The sequence below is a fragment of the Meles meles genome, chromosome X (genome assembly GCF_922984935.1).
Source record: "Meles meles chromosome X, mMelMel3.1 paternal haplotype, whole genome shotgun sequence".
NCBI lineage: Eukaryota > Metazoa > Chordata > Mammalia > Carnivora > Mustelidae > Meles > Meles meles.
In genome coordinates, this window is record NC_060087.1 from 37145682 (window position 1) to 37167459 (window position 21778).

Consider the following 21778-nt stretch of genomic DNA (forward strand, 5'->3'; position numbering starts at 1 on the left):
CTCAAACATTCTACAGTGCTCACGACAGCCTTTCACAAGAAAGAATTATGCAGCCCAGAATGTCAACAGTGCTGAGGTTCAGAGGTTCTGTTTTAGATAAGGAAAAATCTTGGATCTTTCTGTTCTGGAACGTTATGCTGTTTCTAATTGCTTCTGGTCTTGGACCTCATCCAATCACATACACTTATTGGTGAGAATGTAAATTAGTATCACTTTCCCAGAATGCAATTTGGTAACATGCATGAAAAAGAGCCTTAAAAATGGACATGTACTTTGATTCAGTAATTTCATTTACAAAAACCCACCTTAAGGAAAAAGTAGGAAATGCAACCAAGATTTATGCATGAGGATATTTATCATATAAAATGGGAGAAAATATCAAATACTTAGAGAATGATTAAATACAGAACATCCATATAATGGAATATATAACCAAATGGAAATTAATTTTGAAAAATTTTGAAGACCTAGAGAAATCTGTACGATTTCTAATCCACATAAACTGATATTCCCAGTTATGACTGAAAAAAAAATACACAAAACTCAGGAAAAAAACAGAATGAAATACACCAAAAGCATAACAGCAGTGCTTTTTTACTTTCCTATTTATAGTTCATTCTGTTCTTGTCCATATGTTCCAAGTTTTCTACAATAGAAAAAAAGTTGCTATATAAGCAACTGCTGTTTGCAGTATGCTTTTATTATGCGAATGATTCAGGGTGTAAGCCACAAATCAAGTGGTTATCCACGTGGAAGTTACTGTGACTAATTTTTTTTAAAAAACAAATTACTTTTTGAGATAACTGCAGATTTACATGCAGTTGTAAGAAATAATACAGAGAGATCTCATGGGACCTTTACCTAGTTCCCTTCCATGGTAACATCTTGCAAAACTCACAGGACATCACAACTGGAATACTGACATTGGCACAGGCAAGCTACAGAATTATTTCCATCCAAATGAAGGATCTTTCACTTGGCCCTTCTTTTTTTTTTTCCCCCCATTTTATTTATTTTTCAGCGTAACAGTATTCATTCTTTTTGCACAACACCCAGTGCTCCATGCAAAACGTGCCCTCCCCATTACCCACCACCTGTTCCCCCAACCTCCCACCCACTTGGCCCTTCTATAGCCATCCTCATTTCCTCCTATCCTATCCCCTCCTAACCCTCGGCAACTACTGATCTGTTCTCCATTTCTATAATTTTGTCATTTCGAGGATGCTATATAAATGAAACCATACAGTATGTGATCTTTTGTGATTGGCTTTTTTGGTCCAGGATGACCTCTGGAGATACATCCAGGTTGTTGTATCAATGGCTTAATCCTTTTTATTGTTGGGTAGTACCAAAGTCTGACCATTTAGCTATTGAAGGGACTGTGGGTACTTTCAAATTTTGAGTAATTATGTCTACCAGGCTCTTGGTATTCTTTCACTGAAAACATAAAGTGGATATTAAGTAGGATAAACAAAGGTACAAAGGACAAATCAGTCCTCATTTCCCTTTCTGTTCCTGAAAATGTATTAACCAAATCCACTTCCTTCTACCTGTTCTTCTTGTGACTTTCAATTTGTTCTGAGCAGGGGGAAAAAAAAAAACCCTCCGGAAATTAGTTCAAAGCCAGCTCTCTCATCACCCCTTACTGAAAGCCTTGTAAAACAAGAGATGATGTGAAGAAATTAGTTCCAACTGTCCCACGGAACACTGGCCCCAGCATATCAATAGCAGGGTTAAATGATACCAGGTTTATAGGGTCACTAAAGCCAGCTCTAAACTTTTGGACTTGACAAAACTGCAATGACAGAAATACCAATGAAATGTCTTTTGTACATTAAAGAAATTCAACAGATACTACAGAAACCCAATTATCATTTTCATTCAGCTACCTTAGTGGAATCTTACCTAGTTTTTACGGTCTCTACCAGTATTGCTTACGTGGATACATCATCTAGGTGGCAGTTTATTAATACTATAAGATGAAAATAAAACCACCTTGTATCTAGTGGATACCGAGATGGCAAGTCTAACCACCTGGAAGCAGTTCTGGCTGTACCACTTGCTCATCTGTGAACCCCCAGAGCTCCAAGCAATTCCTGTCCCACCAGCGTGCATACTCCATGGGTGACCCTACAGGTATGCTAGGTCACTCTTCTGTGCTGTGATGTCTTAAAGGCATGTCTATATTTGATTCATTTTAAAACATCCACAAAGCATGCCCTGAATTAATTAAGTTCTAAGGAAACATCATCGTCATTATCATCATAACAGGGGCTCCCAGTTCTTAAGTGTTTATTACACGCCAGGCACATCCTCAGGACAATACAGTAAGGTAGATATGTTACCTGACCTTCCTAGGTAGGGAACTGATGTTCAGAGAAGTCAAGGAATGTCACAGCTAGAAATGGTAGAACTGAGACAGCCCCAGCGTGTCTGGCTTCGAAGTCTATGCTCTGCCTGACTTACTGCATGGATTGGCTGTACCAGGAAACACAGGAGAAACAGTGACAAGAAGCTGCCTGTGGTTTATGCATGAGTATGGAGGTTAGACAAGAACCCGATCCTTGTCGGGTCAGACAGTAACTGAAATCTTTATTGAACATTCCTCCTTTTGCCAGGTGCTAGGCAGGGGCTTCTGAGAAAACAGGGATGATCCCTGGCCTTGAGGAAGGGGCTCTCAGGCATCCTATACCCTGAAGTAAATGATATACAAGGGGAAAAAAACAAACTGTCACAGAAATAGGCTGCCTTGTGAGTAGCTGGTGCAAGCTTAGAGAGGAGGTGGTTGAGCAGGAATTCGACACTTCCACCCGGGGTCTCATCTGCTCCGACGGACCTAGTGAATGGTTTGCTGGAAAGCATAAGGCATCTGTTAGCTGAGGTCTCCACGAGGCAAGACCCGTCATCTCAATGGGTCAATTTATCCTCCTTGGATCTTGTCACCATTTCTGAACTGATTTGTAGTCTTATCTTGTGCTGAAATGTGGTTAACCTTGTGGGTTTTCAATCATGAGAGGAAGCTTTTCCATACCTGTACTCGAGCTACCTTTTTCAGTTTCTGAAAAGTGCCTCAAATTTTAAGTTTCTGAAATTAGGTAGGAAAGTTACAGCTTTTCTGCCATTTTTCCCTTTATCTTTTACATTGAATAAACACACAGTTTTGGTCTAACCTCAAAATCTTTCTTTGCCTTTGATCATTTTAACACCTTCTGTTCTGTTTTCTTTCTTTCTTTGGGTATGAGCAGCAGAACCACAGAAAAACATTCTTTGTCTGATACATATGTATCATTGATACCTGCAGGTCAGTACCAAACCCATCAAAACGTCCCATAATTTTTCCATTCAGTATAAAATGTAGATGTACATAAAGACACTTCTGGGGCGTTTCCATTGCTGTTTGTTTTAAACACTGAGACAGTAGTAATAACGAAGGCAACACGACCTAACACAGTACAGCACACACGCAGGCTCTTAACTGCTATTAGTATTTACTTTGTGGATTAATACTGTCCTATCTGAAAGAACTCTTCACTTTTCTCAAAAACTGAAAAGGATTTTTTTTTTCCTATTTAGCCTTTGAGTCAAGTTGTAACTGCCCTGAAAAAAAAAAACAAATCAATAAATAGCACAAAAGTTCACCTTGGAGGGCGATCTGTTTAAGGGTGGGACTGTGGGTATTTTATTCACATTTGTACTCCAGGGTGCACTTTGTTAGGGGGCTTTGTACAAAAAGACACAATGATACTTGTTTGATTAAGATGACTTTTTCTGAGTAAATGCTGAAGAATTCATAACGTAACACATAACCACAGAAAACAGCTTCCTTTACAGCCCCATTTCCTTAAAGTTGTAATAAAATTATTTTGATACTTAAATCTGCAGGACAGTTTATAACTTCCAAAGTGCTTTTATTCTCATGACCTTATGTCATTCCACAATAACCCCGTCCTGTAGGCAAGTGTTTTTATACTTGCAAAACTGGAGGCTCCCTAAGGGTCATCTGATTCTGGGGCCACAGCTGTGAGCAGAAGAGCAAGTCCCCCAAAGTCAAGTCTGTAACCCTGAGTACTTCTACTACAGACTGGCTCCTCCGGAAACCATGTTTGACCCTCAGCAACACATCGGAATAATTTGCATCGGGTAATGAGAGGATATCCAATTTCTAGCTTCTCTTTAATCTCAATTTTATTTCCCATATAAGGTTTATTTTTGTGGGCCTTGGTCCAAACTTTCAAATGATAAATTTATTAGACAGTAACCAAGCCCTGCCTTCGGGATAGTATTTTATTTTAATTTCTGCACAATTCATTTGGTGATCAAGTTTGTATCTAAAAATTAGGTTGATAATCATACACTTTAACTGTGAACATCAATTCATGTTATTTTTCATTTGTTTCAAAATGAGCAGCAGAGGGGTCAACATTACTAGACTGCACCCCTAAATACTTCAGCATAGATTTTCATACTCCTTTTTCTGTCTCAGGTAAAATATACACAGAGTGAAATATATAAATTTTAAGTGTACCATTCCATGAATTTTGATAAATGTATATACTATATACATCTGATAATTGCATACACACATATGCAGTTATTTAAGTAACAAAAACTTGTACGTGTATATTTAAAAAATTATATGTATAGCTATAAAACGCAACAGCATGGAGCAAATTCAGCACCTGAATCCAGCCTAGCTTTTTCTGAAGAATAATAGCCTCTTTCCTCTTGCATTAGCAATCCCAATTATACAACACTGAATCCACTACACACACATTCCTATCACCCACTCAGTCAAAGCCCCACCCACAACAGTGTTTAAAAAAATCTGCTTACTGAAGTATAATTTATTAAGTTAAAATTCACCAACTTAAGTGTACATTTCCATCTCTCCAAAAAAAGTTCCCTCTGTCCCTTTGCAGTCAAATGCTTCCCTTTCCCCCTCTGGACAACAGCTTTTATTCCCACTGTACAAAGCAAATTCTGGTTCATGATCAAGTTATAAGCAATAGTGAAACCTGTAATGGACATTGCATTTTAGACTTAAGCATTGCACTATATCAAATTCAAGCTATGAAAACTTACACATGGTGATAACTCCTTTAGATTCTTTATGTGTATCATGCAGATATCTCAAAATTTAGAATTAAAAGAAGTAAACTCTGCAAATGGATTCTATAAGAGTACAGATGCTATAATTCTAATGTCATTATGCTTGTTAAAATGGTCTGTTTTCAAAAAGCAGCATCACTAGGCACAGATTTGTCAAAGTACTTCAAATAAAAAATCTGCTGGTTAAGTGCCCATTCAAATAAAACTTTACAACTAAGGAAAAGCACTACTTGATACCTCCAAGATGCTTTCATTTCCAAATGCCATGCTAGGTCTACTTAAAAAAACAGGAGAGGCATGATAAATCTAGAGAACCAAAAGCAGGTACAAAGAAGTATTTCACATTCTAATAGTCATTAAATTGTATGTGATGGGCAGCCTCTAAGATGGCCCCCAAGATCCTTGCCTCCTGGTATTTACACCCTTGTATAATCAAATCCCTTCCCTGGAGTGTGGGTTGGACTTATTAACTCACTTGCAATGAAGAGAATAGGGCAGAAATGATCGGATGTCACTTCCAAGATGAGGTTATAAAGACTGTGGCTTTTGTCTTGGGCACTCTTACTTTTGCCCTTCCTCTTTGATCGTTCATTCTGGGGGAAACAAACTTCTGTGTTGTGAGCAGCCCTATGGAAAGGCTCAATAGCCAGTAAAGAACTGAAGCCTGTCAACAACCATGACAGTGAGTTTGGAAGAGGTTTCCTCCCCCTACCACCCACAGTTGGGCCTTCAGATGAGATCGCAGTCCTGGATGACTGTTTGACTGTAGTCTCATGGGAGATCTCAAGCCAGAGGCACACAGCTAAACCATGCCCAGATTCCTGACCCACAGAAACTTTGAGAGGATAAATCCTGCTTTGAAGTGATTCAACACACAGCAATAGACAATGTCCTGTGCGATTTAAAAAAAAAAAAAAAGATTTTATTTATTTGACAGAAAAAGACAGGAAAAGAGGAAGCACAAGCAGAGGGAGTGGGAGAGGGAGAAGCAGACGCCCCACTGAGCAGGGAGCCTGATGTGGGGCTCAATCCCAGGACCCTGAGATCATGACTTGAGCCGAAGGCAGACGCTTAATGACTGAGCCACCCAAGCGCTCCTACTGTGAGATTTTTTTTATTAAATCAGCTGCAATTGGAGCTACAAGTAACAAATGTAAGAGGATGTGACAATGTATTCAATTATTAGCATTCAGATTTTCTAATTTATCATTGTTTCTTATATACTTACCCCCAGTAAGCAAAATGTAGAGGTAAAGTTTTATCCTATTGTCTTCATTGAAATTATTGAAATAATTGTAGATTCATATGCAATTGCAAGAAATGATACAGAGATCTCTTGTATACTTTGCTCTGTTTCCCCATTGGTAGAATTTAACAGAACTATAGTATAATACTAAACCCAGAATACTGACATTGATACAATCCAGCCATCTTATTCAGATTGCCTTAGTTTTACTTGTACCATTGTGTGTCTAATTCTTTTACATACTTTTTACTTTAATGTTGTCACATAATCAAATTGTGTCCTTTTGTAATTCAAATTTAGCCATTATATTATTCCTTATAAATGATCTTTCTGATGGTAAAAGTTGCTGAGACACATGAATTCAGGGCTTTATTCCACAGCTCCATATTAACTAACTAAAAATTCAGTCAGTTATAGAGAGTAGTAAAAAATGGTTATAGATTATGTAATCATCAAAAGAAAATTCACTTACCCTGAAACTTTTCTTGAAAGCGAACGATAAAATAAAATGTTACCCTTTCTCCCAAATTAACGTACTTGTGCTTGAAATTCAGATGTGAGATAATATTAAGTGCAATTAAAATTTTAACACTGCCTATCTTCCTCTTATGAAAGTGAGAGGTTAGTATTATTTGTATGACAGTGCTTCAGGAAATCAGTACAGCCATGTTTTGATTTTATGGTCAGGCAGTGTTAAAATTCATAATCAAACATCTAAACAAACAGCCAAAGAGAAAATCAAGCTGCTTATGAACCATGCAAAGCCAAACACTTTTGCATATAAGATAAAGCTTAGAGGAAAACAAAGGGATACCTACTTTCTGCTGCTAGGAGTCCTATGAGGAAGGCAGCATATGGACAAACAACAAACAGTATGATTTTAGAGCAAGCAGGTTATCAAGCTGCATTTGGGCCCAGTAGATGAGCCATAAGAAGCACGGTCCCCCAGCTGAGCCCAAAGTGAGTCCTTGTGTTCCACGAGCACATTCCCTGGGACTGTTAAGGATTTCAGTCATTAAAACACTGGGTTGGGATTCTGACTTCTTTGATTTGAAATATGAGAAAAGAATATTTCTACTTTGGATTGTTAAGTAACAAAGGAAGGATACACTGTTCATCATATGATTAAACTCAACAAATTCTAGTGAATTTTGATAAAATAGAAAAAAATAATCTTTTACATAAAAATTGTTTTACAATGTAAACAGCATATCTAAACATGTTAGACTCTTTAGATGACAGATCAGGAAATGTATTCATTTTAAATTCATTTTTCAATTGTGATATTAAATAAAATTTGGGGGGACCAAAATAGGATTTTAATTCTGTCAAGCAAAGTCATTAAAGAAAATGAGCTACTTATCATTATTTCACAGGAAGAATAGAACAGGCATTATCCAAAGATGAAAAATAGACTGTCCTTCTCAAGAAATAGCAGTTGGTGACCTTACATGGTTCTCTCTCTAATCCCTCCTTCCTGGAACCCTTATCCCTACCCAACAAACACAGCCTCGCTGATCATTTTTCTCTTTTTTCCATAGGCTTGTGAGAACTTTCAGGTAATGTTAAAAGGTGCTTTGTGTTTTGACTGTAAAACAAACCCACGCAGATTTAAACAGAAAATAGTGGAACAGTTAATGTTGGAACTTAAAATAAATGATGAGGAATTTAAGGATTAGAATGACATTGACAAGAATTTAGGTTTGAAAATGAAAACATTAAAAAAATGAAATGAAAAATGAAAAAACACGTGTTAATTTATGGAAGTGTAAAGCTCTTATGTGAGTCCAGACAAGATATATAATAGGCTTTCTGCAACCAAGCATACAACAATCACTGTTGGTTGCAGAAAAGGAAGTTTGCTGGTAGAGAGCTATTTCATAAATGATGCTGATAAAGTAGTACAATACCTCCCTTTAAATGACTTAGTATTAAAAATTAATCTTAGGAACACATGAATAATTCTTGATAGATGTGAGAAAGTTGTGAAATTATTAGAATATTCTTCAAAATGTTCCTTTGTCTTTGACTTCATAAAAAATTTTCTTTTCATTTAGGGGAGGTGATCAGACGCATATGCTGCGTAATGATTCTTTTTTCTTTTATTCATAGCAGCCTGCTATTTAAAAATATTTTAGAGGCAGCCATTTGCATGTCAAATGAAGATATAGACTGCTTACAAGATCATTAAGATCTCGAAATTTTGGAAAAAGAAGGTGTGACTGCAGGAAAGGGAAGCAAGAGGGAATGTGAAATTGTGAACGACTAATTCGAGAGCTTGCAGGGTACCCGCAAGACAGTGTGGGAAATTTCTTTTCTGTTTATAAAGCAAATGCTGCAATCAGAAACTATTTCAACTGTATCATTTACAGATTGAACTGAAAAACAAAAAAAAAACACCCCTGGGCGATAAAAATGTATTTAACAGAAAATAAGCATGTCTGTAACTATAGACAATTCTCTTCCCTGAAAGAAAAATTTGATTCTTTAACAGAAGGGGACACTTAAGAGCTCATTAAACTTTTGCTAGGCAGAGGTACATATTAAGGGGTTAACACTAAAGATTAGGTCTGTGAAGTTATTGCAAAGATCACATGGTTCTCTAGTCCCGATTCCAAAGATGAAAATGGTATTAGATCTTAACCTACAATCTTTCAGTCTATTCCAAATTTGTGACTGTATCATGTAGTCACAGTACGACATAAAACCATTACTGGATCCACTCCCTCCAGATGGGTCTACTGTAAACTGAGTGTGAGAAGAGAAGAGAGGTTTGAGCTAACACCAACCCAAATGCTACAGGGGGAGGGAACAAAATGGACTGGCAGAGGAAAAGACAGACATGGAACACCAGGGAGCATGGGAGAACATATCTAGAAACACAATTCAGCTTTGCCTTTCATGTGGTAAGGGCTCTGGATAATCACAAAGTCAGCGCAAGAGGAAACCAGCAAGACCTTCTCTTCAGAGAGTCTCTTTTCTAAGATTCCCATTTCTGATCATTTTTGGAAATCACCTTTACTCAAAAGAGGAAGATTCACATCCCAATTGGTAAAGGTCAAAATGAGGAACTACATAGCTACAGGAATGGGAAACCTGATTCTGTTCTTTTCTACAAGGTGTAATAAGCACATACCAATTGGTAAGAAATGTAAGTGAAGATTTGTGCACATATGTGTATAAACAGAGAGAAGGAAGAAGCATAAACACTGATAAATGCTCATGGTTCCAACAGGAGAGAAGCATTAGCACATCCATTCTTCCTAGACTGCTAATAGCGAACAATGAACAACTCATGCTTTAGGAAGGGCCCTGGGCCTTGAGTCCCAATGGTAATACGTGAATACTGAATGGGCAGCCCTGAAACTACAAAAATTAAACCAGCAGCCCAAAGTCAACCACATGGCAAATACTGAGTGACTCTAATGTGAGAAGGAAGAAAAGCTGAGGGTAGAGGACATATGATTCAGATGTAAATACGTATGTACATCAATGAAAGTTAAAGAGTATAACAGACATATACATGCATTTACATAAACATATAGATGGATACTGTGGATTTTTAACAAATGATCCTTGAGAATACTTCATTAATAAAGCAGAAATCTGTTTTATAAAATAATTTTGTGAACACTGGTGGGTTCCCCCCCCCAGGAGTACCTATATACATTTCATCCAAATAGGTAACTCTTCTGTGTTCTTCTCCCCCGAATGCTTGTATACATGTATTACAGACTTTACAATAGTGAAGAACTTGTAAATTGTTTTGAGAGAGAAGTCACAAGACAGTTTATATCGAAAGAGAAAATGAAAAGCAGGGTTGTCTCAAAGTCTGATCTGCTATGGTTGACATGGGGAAAATCGTACAAAAGAAGTTTTTTGTTGGGGTATAAGTCAATCAGAAAGATCCAAAACGAATGACCACCATGTTGGATTGGATGAAGTACAATGTTGGGTCTGGAGTGGAGAAAGGGGGAAAAGTAGTTCTGAGGTAAAGAGAAAAAAGTAAAATGTTTTAGAGCTGCAGGGGAAAGCAACTTCAGTAGTAAAATTGAAAGGAACTAGACACACGTGGATGAGAGTTGGTTGCTGACAAACTTCCTTAGAATTCCTTGGGGGGATCTGACTAGATTCATAGGAAAAGTTAATTCACAATTGCAGAGAAAGGATGATATGCCAAATGATTCACACTGGTGAATGAATGAACGGTCCAGTTACCTGAGGAGGTAGGGTCTTCAGAAAAATCTGGCAACTCTTCAGGAGGATCCCCGTAGAAGGAGTTGAATTTGTGACTTGACACAGCTGCTAGTACTGCACCCTACAACACAAAGATGGAAGAAAAATGAAAACAAATATGTAAATACAAAAAAGTTCAATAACAAACTGAAGGAGTATTCAGAGAGTCAAACCTATAGGAGATGACAGCTAGAAGAGGGGTAGCTTTTAAATGATTCTGGATTCCTTCAAATTCATCACATATGCGTACAAGAGGAGAACACCAGTGGGGCTGGGGAAAGTGTGTGAAACCATTTACATCTTGAACTCAGCATGTAACACAAAATGGAATATTCTGCAGTCACTATGAAAGGATGTTGGAGGATATTTAATAAAACAGAAATATGCTTGTGAATTACATAAAAAATATTTCAAAACAATCTATGGTATGATCTCATTTTTGAAAAACAAAGGTTAATACAGATATAAAAGACTGAACATATATGAAAATGCTAGCAGCATTATCTCTGGGAAGTAGGAATGAGTCCGTTTTCTTTTTTAACATCTTTTGCCCCTCCCTCTTTGTTAACAGGGACTACGTGTTACTCTAGGACAGTAATTCTCCATCAGGCCGTATAGTGGAACCAAGTACAGGCGCCTCTTTTTTTTTTTTTTTAAAGATTTTATTTATTTATTTGACAGATAGAGATCACAAGTAGGGAGAGAGGCAGGCAGAGAGAGAGAGAGGGGGAAGCAGGCTCCCTGCCAAGCAGAGAGCCTGATGCGGGGCTCGATCCCAGGACCCTGGGATCATGACCTGAGCCGAAGGCAGAGGCTTTAACCCACTGAGCCACCCAGTCGGTACAGGCGCCTCTTTAAACAGCATACACAGCTTCCCCTGACTCCTTGTTGAGAATTTCTGTCCTATTGAGTGCATGGCACCCCTTCAGACTGCTAGATGGAAGAATGTCAGGAACCGTGACAGTAACAAGAACAGCAGTAAAAGTTATTTTGTGAAAATGTTCAGTTCTGCGAGTCTGTTAGGCGTGGGTCAAAATGTCTGGGTATGTTCCACGACTCTGCCATTTTCCAGCTGCCTGATACTACTTGAGTTGATTATTTAACCTCTTGAAGTCTTTCTCAGTTGTAACGTGAAAATATTAAAACTGACTTATTAAAACATAACTTACTGTACAGGGCTGTCAAAAATCATACTGTATACGAAAGTGTTTTACAAACCGTAAATCATTTTGGAAGTGTAAACCATCACTAGGCTTACTGATGTATCGCTAGAACATGAGCACAGCCTTTTGCTGGTCCAAGTAGAATTGCTCATTTAGGTAGTTAAAGTATCAAATCACTTAAGTAGTCTAAGTCTAAATTTTAAATACTGAGGGGTGCCTGGGTGGCTCAGTGGGTTAAAGCCTCTGCCTTCAGCTTAGGTCATGATCCCAGGCTCCTGGGATCGAGTCCCGCATCGGGCTCTCCACTCGGCAGGGAGCCTGCTTCCTCCTCTCTCTCTGCCTGACTCTCTGCCTACTTGTGATCTGTCAAATAAATAAATAAAATCTTAAAAAAATAGAATTTAAATACTGAACTCGTGGATTTTTCTGCAAAGAAAGAAAAAATCTTTTTTTTTTTTTCTTTTAAGAGATGGAGGGGGCAGAGAAAATCTTAAGCAGGCTCCATGACCAGTATGGAACCCAACATGGGCTCAGTCTCACAACCCTGATATCATGATCTGAGCTGAAATCAAGAGATGGAGACTTAACTAATTAAGCCACCCAGATGGTACCCCCCCTTTTTTTTAGAGAGGGAGAGAGGGGGAAAAAGATAAAATTTTTATGTGTGTAGGCATTTATTAAATATATGAAAACATTAATAGAAGCATGTTTCCACAAGGTTCATTTTTTGGGGGTGCATGTTAGGGTTTCTTTCTACAAATATACATGGAGATGAATTGAACGCAGAAAGAGAAGGACAAAAAAAAAAAAAGAGAGAGACATGATCTTGGTGATACCATTCCAGGCAACTTTTTAGATTCCCTTTTTTTTTTTTTAAGATTTTATTTTTAAGTCATCTCTACACCCAATGTGGGACTTGAATTCACAACCCCAAGATTGAGAGTTGCATGTTCTTCCTACTGAGCCAGCCAGGTGCCCCAACTTTTTAGATTTCTGGAAGTCTAGGGTTAATGCATGAGAGGTCCCTATGTGGAATATTATAGTCAGTTGCCACGATGAAAAAAGAAACAGCACCGAATGTTGAGTTCTTCTTTCTATAGTAGAACCTTATTTCATTTCACATACACACATGTTCCCTAAAAGCTGGGTGGGAATGGAATTTCTATATATCAAGTTTCCCACACACTGAAACTACATTTTAGAGATGCTTTATTTTTCTTTCCAAATGAAGTTCAACTGAGTTTCCTAATATGTTGAGTTTATGTTTCAGGGCCTGTTCCAGCTACTACTGTGATCAAAGATCTAGAAATACTTATGCTAGGAAAGCACTATTTAAAAGAGCCTTTAGAGAGGTAAATTCTTTTAAGACAATAGTAGCAAGTTCCTAATTTATCTGTCTTATGGTTAGCAGTTTTCTTTATTTAGTTCTCTAAACTCAGTGACTGCATGTAGTTTGAATAGTCAATGCAAAGCTATTATGTAAAACAGCAAAATGGTTCTGAAACAGTTTATGGATTTATAGAATTATAACCTTAGCGGATGAGTCATTCTAAAAGACTCATTTTACGTGTGAGGAAACTGAGGTCTGGAGAGGCTTCACAACCTGTTAAGGTTGCTGCCAACTTAAGAGATAAAATCAAGCATAGATGGAATTGAGGTCCTCTGACTGCTCTCCCAGTTCAAGGGTTTTTACTATACCGGGTGTCAGAAATCTTTTTCTGTAAAGGGCCAGATGAATATTTGAGGCCTGCAGGGAATCTGGTCTCTGTTGCAACTATTCAATTCTGCCACTGTAGCATGAAAGCAGCCAGAGACAATATGCACACTGCTGTGTTCCAATAAATATATATAAAAGTAGGCTATGGGCCAGATTCGGTGCCCAGGCCATAGTGTGCCTCCTCTTGTACTACACTATTGCTGTGGAGGAGACTGGGTACAACAACATCAATCTAGATTTTAAACAGGTAGTTCTTCAAACTTGTCAGTTCATTAAAACCTTAACAAAGAAGTTTTCTACCTACTTTAATTTAGACAGCATACTTTAGTAAGTTCTGAAATATAACGACCATGAGTTAAGAAGACTATTCACAATCTGCTAAGATAATAGACATTAAAGATACAATTTTGCACTAAGCAAATTAGGCAGATTCTGAATTCAAACGAAAAGAGAACTGGGGTGCCTGTCTGGTGCAGTTGGTTAAGCATCTGACTCTTGGTTTTGGTTCAGGTCGTGATCTCACAATCGTGGGATCGAGCCCCATTGTTGGGCTCTGTGCTTAGCACAGTGTCTGCTTAAGACTTTCCTTCTCTGGGTGCTCCATGCGATACGTGCCCTCCTTAATACCCACATACTGCATGGAGCACTGGGTGTGGTGCATAAACAATGAATCTTGGAACACTGAAAAAAGAAAATTTAATTAAAACAACAACAACAACAACAATAAACAAAGTTTAGACCCTCATGATCTGTGCTGGCTGACTGAACCATAAAAAAAAAAAAGACCTTCCTTCTCCCTCTGCCCCTCCACAGACACACAGACACACACACACACACACATACACACACACTCTCTCTCTCTCAAATAATTAAGTAAATCTTTTTTTAAAAAGAGACAGAGCTATAAGTAATAATTCTCAACTCAATCCTAACTATTGCTAATATGTCAAACATCAAAGGGAATGCTCCCAGTTAGATGATTCTGTGTCTTATTTAGGAAGTGGAAAACAAGAAAATGGTTGGCTCAGACTTCTGCTAAGTTAAACTACTCAGTGCACTTAAGGAGGTAACACAGTTATCAAGAAAGGAACAGGAGAGTGGTGCCTGGATGGCTTAGTTGGTTAAGTGTCTGCCTTCAGCTCGGGTCATGATCCCGGGGTCCTGGGATTGAGCCCTATGTTGAGCTCCCTGCTCAGTGGGGATCCTGCTTCTCCCTCTCCCTCTGCTGCTCCCCCTGCTTGTGCTCCCTCTGTCAAATAAATAAAATCTTAAAAAAAAAAAGAGAGAAATGAACAGGAGAGTGAATACAGATGAACTGCTGACTTGATGACAATAGCCAAAAGCCAATACTCCCTTTTTGGTGCCTTGAGCTCAGAAACAAGTACCATGAAGCCTGATAGACACAAAAGCAGGGAGGTACATTTTAAAAATTCCAAATACCAAACACAAGTTTTGAAATGACATCAAGAACAACTGGCTTTGCATCCAAATGGCAAAATAACACAGAGTCATATTGTAATATACTGAGGGGGCAAAACCCATCACAGGGTTATACATCACAGTCACATAAGGATTTGAGAAAGGATCCTTTTATTAGGGTTCAGAACACTGAACTCAAAGCCCTAAAAAGGGTGAAATAGAACTTGGAGAGGTTGAGGCTGAACGGAGATGACCAGAAGGCTGGATAGCCATTTTCAGGTAGAAATGTTAAAGGATTTGGGTTGATTACATGTAAGAACTGGGTCGTCAATGATGAGGTGAGATGACTGATGATGTCAGAGCTCCTGGTATCTCCCCATACAGGCATAGGCAGTGTTATCATTCGGTCTAGTCAGCACAGTCTATGTGCATAGGGTACTCAAATGGACCTCAAATGCAGGTTTAAAACAGGGAATTTTACAACGTTAAGTCGGGATATCTGACTAAAGGACGCTGTGGTATCTTCTCTGAAGAAGCTGAACAATAAAACTTGTTAAGTGTAGTAGATATGACTACATTTAAGAGCAACTACACAGAATAGGTATCTTAGGAATCCTTTTGGGTCTGTGTAAAAGTATTTTATAAAGACGGTCTTTTAATGTACATAATAACTTTCAAAAGCTAGACTGCCTAACTGAGGAAGTAATACATTCTATATTTCAGAATCAGAAATTAATAGAATTGCTTTGTAAAATCAGGAGAAAGATCAAAATCACTTCAATTATTATTTCTGGAACTGTTCATACCACAATAACAGTTTTCACTTTTCAGAGTCATTGGTGCCTTCTGGGTAGCAGACTTGCTGCTCTGAGTACGTAGAACCCACAACCGCTGTGTTAATTACTTACCCCCTCTGTACCACTCCTTGCTACAGGAGAGGACCGTATGTAAATGCTGGCTTTCCTTAGGGTGCAAAGGTCTCGACAAATCCCTCAGTTAGTTGTTGTTGAATTAGTAGAAAGGGGAAGACTGCCAAAAGGCAGCTATTAAAGCTTCCTCGTTGACCACTCAAAAGGCAATGGTTAGGTGCAAGCATTACTCTTGAAGGTGCTAGGATTCCAGATGGTGCTGGACAACAGAACTTTCTGTGCTGACGGAAATGTTCTATACCTGTACCGTTTCATACAGTGGCCATTAGCCCCCATGTGGTAGTGAACACTTGATACATGGCTACTGCAACTGAGAAATCAAATGTAAAATTTTCTTTGATATTCATTAAAATTAAAATCACCACATATGGCTAGTGGCTACTGCATGTACAGTACATCTCTGTAAAGTATTGGACAGTGGCATTCGCGAGGTTTTTCTAGTTCTGCGAAGTTCAGGAATTTGAGGGACTGACTGGTAATTCAGAGAAGCACACAGGCTATACTTTGGCAATTTACAAAATCGATAAAGGAAAATTATAGAAAATTATCAGAAATCTCCCTCACGTTCTCTATGTGCAGTGTAAGGAATAAATGGTTTTATCCTCTAAACTAAATTACATGGATTAAACTCACCATTTCCTGAACTGAATGTAATACATTTACCCAAACACAGAATATTGTTTCTATTTTTTTTTTTTTTTGAGAGAGAGCACGCACTTGAGTTGGGGGGGATTAGGAAGGGACAGAGGGAGAGAGAGAATCTTAAGCAGGTTCCATGCCCAGTGTGGAGCTTGATCTCACAACCCTGAGATCATAACCTGAGCTGGAATCAAGAGTTGGATGCTTAACCGACTGAGCCACCCAGGCGTCCCTATTGCTTCTACTCTTTTTTTCCCCTTACAAAATTTCTTCGACATGCTTCACTGTAGGGAAATTTGCTTTCTAGAGGTAGAAATAATTCATGAAGTAACGAGATGATTCTGGAACAGATTCTTTGAGTCTCTTCCCTAGACAAGCTCAGATGCTGACAGACATTCCCCTAGCACTGCCCCCCACCCCCAAACCTGACTCCTGGCTCAGTAACTGTAAGTAGATGGCACCCAGGGTGACAGTAGAGGTGTGTCTCCTTAAGAGATACCCCGAGCACAAATTTTCTAGACAGCCTAGATCACAGTGTGTCTTGTGCATCTTATGCTAATATTCAACTTGAGAAAATAGGATTCTCATATCTAGTCTTGTACTGAGGCCTACAGTATTTATCAAAGGAATTATTGTTTGTAGGAATTTTTTAAAAGGAAAGTATTAAAAGTCTAGAGCTTAGTGTAAAACAAAAAGAGGGAAAAAAAAACCAACATCTGAAATGTCTGGTAATCAAAATAAGAAACGCAAATTTTCCACTGTCACTCAAAGATGTAGAACCAAATAATGAAAGAGAGGAGAATAAAAAGAAGTGTGTGATAATCCGAATCACATGCAGGGTTCCATTAACTTTTTAAAAATCTGTATGTGAAAGATAGTCTGAAAATGATGTTAATGTTAATTGTTCAAATAATTCTCCCATTAGAGATTTATCATCTCCTTTGGCCTACTGAGAGGTTACATGCCAAAACGAATGTACAAATATGGAAAGAAATACTTTCTGATTGTTGAGTATAGATATTACTGTAATGAATAATGAGCCATAATCTTGAACTTTTAAAGTAAAATGAGTAATGTTTTATATTCTGGCATACAAAAGTTCCACAAAACTTTCAGAATGAGAAAAAGGTTCAACCTCAAAAGTAAAACTCACCAAAAATACATACAAATTTACTCAAATAGGTATAAGTCTTTTGGAGGGTAGGTTATTTATAGAGACCAAAAGTCTTCAATACACGCATATACTTTGATGCCAACAATTCCACTAGCGCAAAACTTACCCTAGGAAATTAATCATAGGCATACATAGTTTTATTAATGAGAATAGACAATACAATAGTATTCATGGCTGTGGAAAATGGGAAGTGATCCCTGTGTCTAATAGCTGGTTAATTAAGTTATGATATATACAATATGATGGAATTCTGTGGAACCATTACCGTTTGTGCTTAAGAGTAACGACTCTCAATAAGGTGGCCATACCACAATCAACCATGAGACTTTTTCAATAAACACATGCCCCTCCAACCTCTAGCATAACTAAGGCTGAGGGAGGGCTGGTCCCTTGGGTGAGCTGGGTGGTGCAGTGAGCCACGGTTACTATGGGAATGGGTCATATCCCTTAAGTGTACTGAAAAGGCAACCAGTATGTAAGAAAAGTATTTTGTCATATATTTTTAAAAAAAAGTGGGCTATGGGAAATTTACATAAAATTAACCACTTTAAAGTACAATTCATTAGCATTCAGTACATTCATAATGTTGTACAGCCACAGTTTCTGCCTAGCTCCAGAACATCACCTCCCCCCACCCCCAAATCCTCATAAGCATTAAGCAGTCACTACCCAGCACCTGGCAATCACCAGTATACTTTCAGTCTCTATGGATTTACAGATATTAATACCTCTATTCTAGATATTGCAAATAAATGGAATCCAATATCTGGCCTTTTATGTCTCTTTTTGCACATGGGATATCCAATTGTCCCAGCACCATTTGCTGAGAAGACTACTCATTCCCCCACTGGATTGCCTTGGCACATTTATTGAAATCAACTAACCATAAATATAAGAGTTTATTCCTCAACTCTCAGCTGTGTCCACCGATCTACATGTCTACCCCTATCCCATACCAGTACCAGACTCCTGATAACTGTAGCCTTATAGTTAAGTTAGTATGAGTCCTCCAACTTGGTCCTTTTTTCAAGATTATTTTGGCTATTCTAGGTTCTTGCATCTCCATATGAATTTTTAGGACCAATCTGTCAATTTCTGCTTAAGAGATTGTGTTTAATCTACAGATCAACTTGGGAAACACTGTCATCTCAGTAATACTGAAACTTCCAATCCATGAACATTAAATGTCTCTTCATTAATTTAGCTTTTCTTTAATTTCTCTCAGCAATGTAAGTTTACAGGTCTTGTACCTCTTTTGTCAAATTTATACTTAAGCATTTAATTCTTTTTGATGCTACCATGAATGGAATTGTTTCTTAATTCTAAGATTATTAATTGCTCATATATAGAAATACAATTCAATTCTGTATACTGATCTTGTATCCTGTGACCTTGCTGGACTTCTTTGCTATCCCCCCCCCCCCACTTTTTAAAAAAAGATTTTATTTGTTTTAGAGAGAGAGAGAAAGAACACAAGTGGGGGAGGAACAGAGGGAGAGGGAGCTATTCTCTAACAGACTCCATGCTGAGCACACAGCCTGATGTGGGGCTTGATCCCAGGACCCCAGTATCATGACCTGAGCAAAAACCAAGAGCTGGACACTTAACCAAGCCACCCAGGCACCCATGTTTGTTATTTCTATGAGTTTTTTTGTGGATATCTTACAATTTTCCACATATAGGATCATGTCATCTGTAAACAATGACAGTTTTACTTTCTTTCCAATCCAGTTATCTTTTGTTTTCTTTCCTGATTGTACTAGAGCCTGAGAATATGTATTTTTTAAGAGTTCCAAGGTGATGCCAATGCTGCTGATCTGGGGACCACACCTGGAGATCCACTGCTTTAAAGAATGTGTATCTCATGATGGAAATGACACTTGACGTGCATCATGGAAGGGAAGTAAATGTTTCTTTTTTTTATATTAACATATAGTGTATTATTTTCCCCAGGGGTACAGGTCAGTGAATCATCAGGCTTACACATTTCACAGCACTCACCATAGCACATACTCTCCCCAATGTCCATAACCCAGCCACCCTACCCCTACTCCCCACTTCCCACCCCCAGCAACCCTCAGTTTGTTTTGTGAGATTAAGAGTCTCTTATGTTTGTCTCCCTCCCGATCCCATCTTGTTTCATTTTTTTTCCTCCTTACCCACCATGACCCCCTGCCCTGCCTCTCAAATTCCTCATATCAGAGAGGTCGTATGATAATTGTCTTTCTCCAATTGACTTATTTCACTTAGCATAATACTCTCTAGTTCCATCCATGTCATTGCAGATAGCAAGATATCAGGGTTTTTTTTGATGGCTGCATAGTATTCCATTGTAGATCTATACCACTTCTTCTTTATCCATTCATTTGTTGATGGACATCTAGGTTCTTTCCATAGTTTGGCTAATGTGGACATTGCTGCTATAAACATTCGGGTGCACGGGCCCCTTCGGACCACTACATTTGTATCTTTGGGGTAAATACCCAGTAGTGCGATTGCTGGGTCATAGGGTAACTCTATTTTCAACTTTTTTGAGGGATCTCCATACTGTTTTGGAAGGAAAGTAAATATTACAATATACGACAAGTATAAGATCCTCTTTATATACATAATCCAAGTGATCCAAATAGTCTAAGCATAATTACTAATTACTTTGGAAGAAATACATAAACAGAGATTATCCAGTGAGGTTTTTGGTGCTCTATACATTATTTGTATGTATGTACATATGTATGAACTTATTGATTGATTGATCGATTGACTATAAACTCTATACCAAATGTGGAGCTTAAGCTCACGACCCCAACCTTGAATTAGGAGTTGCATCCTCCACTGATTGAGCCAGCCAGGCGCCCCATCGATACATCTTAAAAAGCTTTTAAAAATTTCAAAATGGGGGCACCTGGGTGGCTCAGTGGGTTAAGCCTCTGCCTTTAGGTCGTGATCCCAGGGTCCTGGGATCGAGCCCTGCATCAGGCTCTCTGCTCAGTAGGGAGCTTGCTTCCCTGCCACCCCGCCTGCCTCTCTGCCTACTTGTGATCTCTCTGTCAAATATATAAATAAAATCTTAAAAAAATACTTCAAAATGTTACTGTCAATGACTAGAGAAAAGCTAAAACAGTATGGAGTGTCCATTCTGGAATTACAATTATTCATAAACAGAGTACCAAATCATAGGTATTAACATTAGAATCATAATAAAACAGGGGTGACTGGGTGGCTCAGTGGGTTAAGCAACCAACTCTTGATTTCTGCTCAGGTCATGATCTCTGGTTCATGGGATTGGACTCTGAGTCAGGTTCCACACTGGAAGTGGAGTCTGCTTGAGATTATCTCTCTCCCTCTCCCTCTATTCCTTCCCCTACATGCACTCTCATTCTCTCAAATAAGTAAGTAAATCTTAAAAAAAGAATCATAATAAAACAGTAACAACAATGATAAGGTTAATAACAAATAATATGCATAGAACACTTACGAATGCCACATACAATTCTAACTGCTATAAGATATTAATTCATTGAATTCTTACAGCCCTATGAGTTAGCTATTATCATGATCCCCATCTTGTAGATAAGGGAACTGAGGCACAGAGAATTTATTTACTTAAGATTTTATTCATTTATTTGAGAGAGAGAGCCCATACATGCAGAGGAGCAAGGGGGAAGAGCAGAGGGAGAGAGACAAGGAGACTCACACTGAGTATGGAGCCCAATGCAGGACTTGATCTCACAACCACAATTTCATGACCTGAGTCAAAATCAAGAGTCAGATGCTCAAATGACTGAGCCACCCAGGTGCTCTGAGGCTCAATGAATTTAAACAACTTGCTCAAGGTCACATATCTAGTAGGTGTCAGAGCCATGATTACCCCAGGGCAATGTAGCTCTTGGGCCCACTCTTTCCCATAATGCTGTACTCCTTCTGTTTCTTCTTGCCACAGACAATAACAATTTACTTCCTCTAAGTAATAAAAGCAATCTTCTACTGCTTTCTGTGAACTTCCCTTTTAATCATTTCAAAGGGAGTCCAAAAAATTAGGTTACTGTCCAACATTTGAGGAGCTTAACAGTGCCTGGGTAGAAGGACGGTTACCTAGCTGTTCACTTGAAACAAAACTGTGTGGTGGGTTCTGAGAGATAGCAAAGT

The 21778-nt window shown here is 38.4% G+C and overlaps 1 protein-coding gene across 13 annotated transcripts in view; it reads right to left on the bottom strand.

The window, feature by feature from the left end:
* CASK (calcium/calmodulin dependent serine protein kinase) overlaps positions 1 to 21778 on the bottom strand; it is a 343974-nt gene that overhangs the window by 74194 nt on the left and 248002 nt on the right. For 9 of the 13 annotated variants that reach the window (XM_045994396.1, XM_045994399.1, XM_045994395.1 and 6 more), the window contains exons 10-11: positions 10574 to 10673; positions 7174 to 7191 (exon numbers count right to left, since the gene is read on the bottom strand). In XM_045994396.1, the coding sequence (XP_045850352.1) occupies positions 7174 to 7191; positions 10574 to 10673 (118 nt within the window). The remainder of the gene's footprint in view (positions 1 to 7173; positions 7192 to 10573; positions 10674 to 21778) is intronic. The other 4 variants (XM_045994398.1, XM_045994400.1, XM_045994408.1 and 1 more) reach the window with 1 other exon arrangement.